At 29.6% G+C, this 8,649-nt stretch overlaps 1 protein-coding gene across 1 annotated transcript; it reads left to right on the top strand.

Annotated features, from left to right (window-relative positions):
* The first annotated feature begins 194 nt into the window (after nucleotides 1-194).
* On the top strand, nucleotides 195-7,437 carry LOC139502610 (dnaJ homolog subfamily C member 22-like). The gene is made up of 3 exons (XM_071292143.1): nucleotides 195-636; nucleotides 3,360-3,826; nucleotides 4,625-7,437. Exons 1-3 carry the CDS (start codon nucleotides 252-254, stop codon nucleotides 4,871-4,873), a joined length of 1,101 nt encoding a protein of 366 aa, XP_071148244.1. The 5' UTR covers nucleotides 195-251; the 3' UTR covers nucleotides 4,874-7,437.
* The last annotated feature ends 1,212 nt before the right edge of the window (nucleotides 7,438-8,649 follow it).

The following is an 8,649-nucleotide window of genomic DNA, read 5'->3' as shown; positions in this document are numbered from 1 at the left end:
ATATATTTCTGTATAATAACCAGTTAAACCTATTGTAAGAACTTTTTATATATATCTATGTTCAACTTTAAAAAAAATAAATATTGAATGATAGTATGTTTCAGCTACAGAGACATTTACGTCAATTTTATAAGAAAGTTTGGCTCGGAAAACTCATGTTTGTTTTAGGTATATCTTTATACAGCTGAGTACAACCTACTACCAAAGCGAAAGTGAAACAAAGTTTGAAACAGTTGATTAGAAATCAGAAAATGGCAAATTTAGTCGTCGCATATATTTTATGGTTCTTTGGTGGAGCTTGGGGATTACACCATTTCTATCTTGGACGAGATAGACATGCTTTTATTTGGTGGTCGACTTGGGCTGGATGTTTTGGACTCGGCTGGGTTCGTGATCTCTGGCGGATACCAGAGTATGTTTATGCCGCAAACAAAGATCCTGGATACTTGAAAGATTTAAACGAAAAAGCAAAGCGATATCCAATACCTCAATTTAATGTTGTAAGATTTGCAGGAGAAGTGGTTGTTGGTTTCTTATTTGGCATACTGATTCGAATTTGTATTCCAGATGATTATGTTGAGCTGTTCATTGGCCGTGTTCTGTCAATAATTGTGCCTCCATTTGCAGTAGCGATAGGTGAGAAACTACATTATCTGATGCAGGTGCTTCTTTATAATCTCCCGAAATGTTATTGTCTGCTCAACATGGCATGCCAGGAGAAGTAGCCAAATTGACCCTCATAGGCTTTGCATATGGTATCAGTTCCTTCGCGCCCGATACACTTTCCCATATAACAAGTTTGCAAGTCAAGGTCCATTTACACTATGAGTTTACACCCAATTTTAAATCAAATTCCAGTTGAATTATTAAAAAATCAGGATTGTTGTTTTTAATTGTTTTGATGTAAATCATGTATTAAACTTGGTATGAGTAAAACATTAAAGATTTTAAATGAAAAACACAAAAGATAATTGTTTTTAAAAGCTTGGCCCCTTTGATCTGAAACAATGAAAACAAAAAGTTACAGCAATAGTAATACACTTACCAAAACATGATTAAAATTTATTCAACACAAAAAAACATTGTCAGAATCTAACTTTATTTTAAAACAATGATAAAAGATTATACCAAAACACTAACCAATACATGATTAAGACTTATTCAACACAAAATAAAATGTTGTCAGAATCTCATTTTATTTTTTCAAACAATGAACAAAAATTTATAGCAAAGTTAACTCAGTTTTAAAAGTGTACCAAAATATGGTCGGCTAAAAAGGATAGGATACATGAGCCCCACAACGATCTTTTAGGTATCTTACAATGCACAATAACACTAACCAAAACATGATTAAGATTTATTCAACACAAAATAAATCGTTGTTAGAATCTCACTTTATTCAGAAACAATGATATTTTATAGCAATACTCCAAAATATTATTTTCAACACACAAAAAAAAGTTTTCTCTAACACTTTATTTGAGCAAATGACAACAAAATTATTTTTAGCAGTACACTTGCTAAAACTTGATTACAAAATAATTGAACACAAAACCAATATAAAAAGGGTGTGAATGTGTAAGATCGAACAGACTTTGGGCGTGAACGTGTAGGGTGCGAAAGTGAAAGGGCAGTCAGGACAGGGGTACTACTTGTTCAAGTTATTTTTATTTACTTGAAGAAGTAAAAATAAATATAAACATATAAGTTAATTATAATGTTTAAATAATCTCCCTTTAATTTTCTCAAAAATTTACTTTTATAAGTATACAATCCCACAAAAATTCTCAAGTTTGAGATGTAAAATCACAGCTTAAATGATTTTTCCGAAGTTAGCTCATATTTTTTAATTAGAGTTCAATGTTTCATCTCATTAATTCAACAAAGAAACTAAATGATTAGTAAAGACATCTGCAAAGGGCAGATAATTTCAAATTCTATAAGAGCAAAGAAATCCAAAGAATATAGGATGACATTTTTACTTATACAAGTAAAAATATCTGAATGTCTAAGGGACATAACTCAGCCAATATTTTTATTTTGCCTATACAAGTAAAAAAAAAATTCTTGTATAAGTATTCTACAAATTTACTTTCATAAGTATATTAATATTACTTTTTCAAGTGTTTAAAAATAACTTGTACAAGTAGTACGCCTGACTGAAGGGGGTAATGTGAATGGGTGTGAACATGTTTTTGGGTGACCAGACCTGGTTTCTTTGCATACCTGCATCTACTAAAATGTATTACATGTATAATGAAATGTTTAATCAAGGTGTTTTGTTTTATCTCAGTTCTTCATTACATATAATTAGTCAAAATTTAATTATGATGTTAAACTTTCTTGCTTTCCTCTGAAATTCCCATTGTGACATAAGGAAAAAGGTGACAATGCCTGATGATGTCACATCATTGCACATTGAACATGTTGAAGGAACCCTTTGTTTTGTTGATCTTTGGAAAAGATGAATTACATTTGTCTGCAGATTGTCATAAAATCATTAGAGAAACAGATTCTACCACTGCATGAATCTTGTGCAATAGGATATTTATTCACTCTTGACAATTAAATTTGAAATATTTGAAGGCACGGAAAGCCTCACATTTTCTTGTTATTTAATTCATGATCAAATAGCAAACCAACAAAATCTAAACAATGTTGCATAAAACAGTTATCAGTGATTTATCTTAGTGAGAAAAAATAATACTATCGAAAACACTTGTATGCTGATTTTATTCCTTCTAATTTAAACCATGAAACTCACCTTATAAATGGTCAACTAAAGTTGTTGTAGTATATTGTTAACTGAAACAAGAAGTTATGAAAGAAAAACAATGAGACATGGCCGTATAATATTTTTATTTGAACATCGAAAACCATGATAAACACAAGCATTATATATAAACATGCCGAAACCTTTAGTGTGGCAAATATATATCATACTCAGAACATTTGTATTGGAAATTAAAACAGCCTTTCACAAGCAGAAAATTTAATCATTTCAGGTCTGAGCAAGGAGTCTGTTGAATATCACAAATCTAATTTGTTGTCGTCATTAAAATGATTCAGTAATTTAAGGGATACAAATTGATAAACTGTCACTTTAGCTTCTCATGTTTTTGTAAGGTGCCATTTATTTTTAACAACATCCCAACCAAAGAGCAGAAAGCAGCCTAATCTTGATTTATTTTTCCTTATCATAATTATTGGACTAATGGATATAAACATGATAAAAGTAAGTTCATTTTTTATTTTTTTTATGTTCTTGTTTGTCTATCCAAAGTTACAGAATTTGTTTCCCATATCTATTTTCAAATGATTTTATTACATATATTTACCTTTTTATTTCCTTATTTCAGGAGTTCATTTAGTTGGAAATGTAAATCCTGAAAAAGTTTCTTTCCAATGGGCATTACTTGGAGCATATATTTCATTTCCTATGTTGACAATAGATTCAGGAAATAACTTGGTATATTCTTCAATACTTTCTGCGATTGCAGTAAACTGGAAGGGGAAAAACTGGAACAGAGACTATTTAGAAAAGCGTGGACTTTGCAAAAGAGTATTTGTATTGACTGTCTGTGGATTGCTATATTTATCACTTTGGTCAAGTGCAATATATTTTAATGCAACAATTACAACAAAAGAAGGAGACGAGGTTCCGCTGCGAGAGGCTATAAATAACTTTTTTACCTCCCCTGCATGGGCAGATACTAAAGAATCATTTAGAAATTTATATAAATATTACCAAGAACATGGCTGGGAAAATTTATATAACAAGATTGTAGATTCTTTAGATCCATTAGGAGAATCCAAAGCATATAAGGTAAGTTATAAAACCATATACAGTTATATTTATACATGTACATGTATGACCTTTAGTTGCTTTTGTCTCTGTGGATAGTTGTCACATTTTCATGTTATGTTTATTTATATGTAATTCTCAGTAAAAAATTCTGATTTTTTCCAACATAAGTTTGATTTACTATCATGACTATACTAAATTTTTCTGCATTTAAAAGTCTGTATGAGTGACTTCCCTTGGTATTGCCTAAAATTGTGTACATCAGCACTTATAATAAGATATAATGAATGTACTCCTTAGTTCAGCTGCCAATATTACAGTGTTAAAGCACAAATTCATATCAACAAATAGGGTTCTCTGAGCTTGCTTCTATCTGAGCTTGCTTCTAGCATCTGTAACTATTCTTGGATATGAAATTTCTTCTAAACTATATATAAATGATATACATGTACATACAATATAATATAAACATGATAAAAATAAGGAAATATAAACAGGTATCGATAGCTATATAGGGTAATTGTAATCTTGTAATCTAAGTATTCCATTTTTTCAAATGATTGACAGAAATCTTTCTATTACATGTAATTACCATTTGATTTTACTTCCATCATCATGATCATTGTTGTCCATTTTTTCTTGAAAATGTGTTTATAAAGATCTTTTAAATTAGAATAGGACCGAAAGCCAAAATGATTAACCATACAACACCCTTATATAATCAATAAGTGTTGAGTTATATTTGAATTCAATTAAAATTTGACTTATGTCTTTAAAAATATCAGTTTGTAATACATGTAATCTAAATTTATTTTGTAGGATTTAGGGGTGCATGAAAACGCTTCAGAAGAAGAGATTAAAAAGTCATATAAAACATTAGTGAAACAATGGCACCCTGATAAACACATGAAAGAGACAGATCCTGATAAAAAAGCTGAAGCACAGAAAAGATTTATAGAAATACAAGAAGCATATGAAACATTGTCATCAATAAAGATGAAGAGAGCAAGGAGAAACAAGAAATCAAGATCATCTAGTCAAGATCATAGAGAGCACACAGAATTCTAAACTTTTTATTTGTTCTTATAGAATTCAAGAGTTTGTTATCAGTATATCATGTATATAACATTTGATAAGTCTAGGCCCATGCCCAGAATATTCTAAATTGGGGAAATTGTAAAAAAAGGGGTTCATTTTTGGGGATGATATGTTCTTATTGATTTCAAGAATGGTATATGTATTAATTGTTATCATTGTTTACAAATTGAGGCCTATGCTTAGAAAATTTCATATGGGGAAATTGTAAAAATTAGTGTTTTTTGGGGGGTGGAAATATGTATTTTTTTCAATATACTGCGTGCGTTATGCAACAGTTTTCATAGAAAAAATCCTTTGTCGTTTGTCAAACAATAATAATGGTTTAACTTATGATTTTTTGTGAAAAAAACAAAACAAATTCCAAGGGTATGCATGGTATGGGCCTTCTAAATTTTCATTTACATATTTTCATTTCATTATATATCTTGTAGCTGCAGTAAATTCCTTTGTCATCCAAACATTATAAAAATTTTACAATGATCTCAAAAATGGATCTGTTGATTTTTTTCAGTCTCAAGGCATACATACATTGAACATAATAATTTACATGTTTCTTCATAACTTGAAAGAAACATTCATGGAATCTCTTGCATGTCTATTACCTAATAACATGAATAACACCTACTATCATGACTATGATGTTAATAGTAGTTTTTTTTTAATATAATATTTGTTTTTTTCCATGACATGTTAAATTGGTATATATACAATTTTTGTAAAAGTCAGTTATAAGTTAAATGCAATCAGTTCATGCTTAAAGGTAAAGAGAGTGAGATAACACTCCTGGAATGTTCTTGTTTTCATGGGATTTTGCATTGTATCATGATTAAACCTTATTGTGCTTACATTGTATATACAAGCTTAAAATTAAATCAAAACAATCTAAAAATGATATTATAGAAAATGATGATCTGATAATTAATGCATTGTAATATGCATGCGCATAAGGATATAATTTGTTGATTTTGAAAGATGAAATGACAAATATATTATGTTTTTGTTTATTTCATTAGTGTATTTTAGACTATTCCTGAAAATTTTAAATTATATATGTTGGCTTTGTTTTTTTTATGTCAATGTATTTTGCCTACAGTTACATATAAGTCCAGCTGTTGGCAGCATTTGTCCAATAAATAAAAGCCATTTACATGTATTTATATCAAACTCTTATTCTACAAACAAAGTTGTTGTCATTAAAAAACCTAGTAATCATTCATGTTACAATATTTTTATGCCCCACCTACGATAGTAGAGGGGCATTATGTTTTCTGGTCTGTGTGTCCGTTCGTCCGTTCGTCCGTTCGTTCGTTCGTCCGTCTGTCCCGCTTCAGGTTAAAGTTTTTGGTCAAGGTAGTTTTTGATGAAGTTGAAGTCCAATCGACTTCAAACTTAGTATACATGTTCCCTATGATATGATCTTTTAAATTTTAATGCCATATTAGAGGGTTTACCCCAATTTCACGGTCCACTGAACATAGAAAATGATAGTGCGAGTGAGGCATTCCTGTACTGGGGACACATTCTTGTTTTTTCAATTTCAATAAATCATGAGATATATTTATCCATTTTGCTAGAAGCCACAACAGTATTGTAGTATGTTGTTACACATATCAATCCAAAACCACTTTCTATATGTTTTTATTGTATTATTGTCTGATGTTTGTTATATATTTTCCTTTTGAAGTCTATATTTGTAGAAAGATGTGAATATCCTAATCAAAATACTGCCATCCTGGGTTATTCATGGCCTATTTTATAGCTGTGTTAGAATTTATATATATATTATGTTGTGCCAATATACTTTAAAGAACTAATTTTGTTTAATATTTTATTTGATAATAAAATTGCAAAATAGGATCTTTACTTACAGAATTGAATTTTTAAGTAAAGCAGAATCAGGAACAAGATAAGGGCAAAGAATAGTACTAAATAACAAATAAAAAATTAAATGACTGGACCTTAGAAATTGTAATAATTGAGAAAAAAAGTTTTATTTATGATATTTTTTCTAAAACTTTATTTTGTGGAAAAAAAAACCTTTGTACTGTGGACACATTCTGATGACAAGTTGTTCCGTTATATTAAATGTAATCAACGATTTTCGAAAGAGATCATTTAGGTGGTACATAACGCTACAGGGAGATAACTCTGTTAAATCAGCTGAACATTTTAATCACGTTCTTTTATCAATAAAACATGAAGCTTCGAAATTATCAAAATTAATGATGTCAAACTGCTATGTATCAAACCATTTTTTTTCTGATAATGTGTCTGGTTCAGGTTTTTTGAAGTTTTGATATTTTTGTCAAATGGTCAAAGTAAATATTTTGTCAAAATTTTATGAAAATTAAAGGACCCCAATTAATTTTAGACAATGTTTAATGTACCAGGTTAAATGATATTAAACCAAATTATAATTGTTCTTTTTTTATTTAAATGATCAATGTGACTGTTATTTGATTTTTTTTGTTATGATTCTATTCTAGGACATGTAGGAGATTGTAATCTCTTTGAATAAACTTTTGTAAATCTCATTTGCTTGTTGAAATATTAATTTCAAATGTCTCTATAACCATAGTTACATTCTTTGAAAATAAACCCTTATTTCTTACAATTTTATTTTCATATTGTATAGTTTAAATGATATTAATAAAATTTGTCGGGGAATGATTAGTTAATTTTTATGTTACTCAGAGTCTCTGACGTCATATATCTGTGAAATTATGTTCCCAAATTAAGTGGATAAGTCTTTTTTTTTCTTTTTGGGCATGTTGTTTTATGTATTAGTTTGTGATTAGGTCTAGTTTATGCTGGACCACTAGTAGTAAGTCAAAGATATTTGGTATGCAGTTGTATTAGTATTGGCACATCTCATTACCATGGAGATTATTTGCCCCCCCCCCCCCCCCCCCCCCCAGTTTTTGTCTATTGACTTTGAAATTTTGCTTAATCTTTATATATTTGTTTGTGATTAAGTCAATTTATGAGGAACCACTAGTGGTAAGTTAATGATAATTGGTATGCAGTTTCATAAGCATTCACATATCTCATTTCCATGGAGATTTTTTGGCCCTGCCCCTTCAGTCATGGTCTATTTACCTTGAAATATTTGATTAGTTTTCATGTATTAGTTTGTGATAAGGTCAATGATTATTGGTATGCAGTTGCACAAGCATTGATATATCTCATTTCCATGGAGATTATTTTGCCCTGCCTCCTCAGTCATGGTCGATTGACTTTATAACTTTAAAGCATAGTTTTCATGTATTAGTTTGTGATTAGGTTGGTTTATGGAGAACCACTAGTTGTAGGTCAATGGTATTTGGTATGCAATTGTATTAGCATTGGCACATCTCATTTCCATTGAGATTTTTTATCCATGTACCTTCAATCATGGTTCATTGACTTTGAATATTTGCAAAACTTACATGTTAAAATGTTGCTACATTTCCACATTTGCATTATCAAAATTACAAAAAAGTGAGACTTATCTCTGTGATAACAGTTTATTATATTTTTTATAATAATTTATTGTAATCCATATGTGTTAACTTCTCAGCCAATGTGTGATACAGAAATATTTTTTTGTATCATTGAATTATCTCCCTTAAAGGGGCACTAGCTACGAGATATATAAAAAATCTAAAGTTTGATTTTTTTCTGTTCAATCAATAATGAAAGTGAAATAGTGAAATAACAATTCGCTTTTGCAGCTAAAAAGGTTAAATTTTGTCAAATTACGCTAA

Source organism: Mytilus edulis, chromosome 14 (genome assembly GCF_963676685.1).
Source record: "Mytilus edulis chromosome 14, xbMytEdul2.2, whole genome shotgun sequence".
NCBI lineage: Eukaryota > Metazoa > Mollusca > Bivalvia > Mytilida > Mytilidae > Mytilus > Mytilus edulis.
This window is presented reverse-complemented; position numbering and strand designations above follow the sequence as displayed.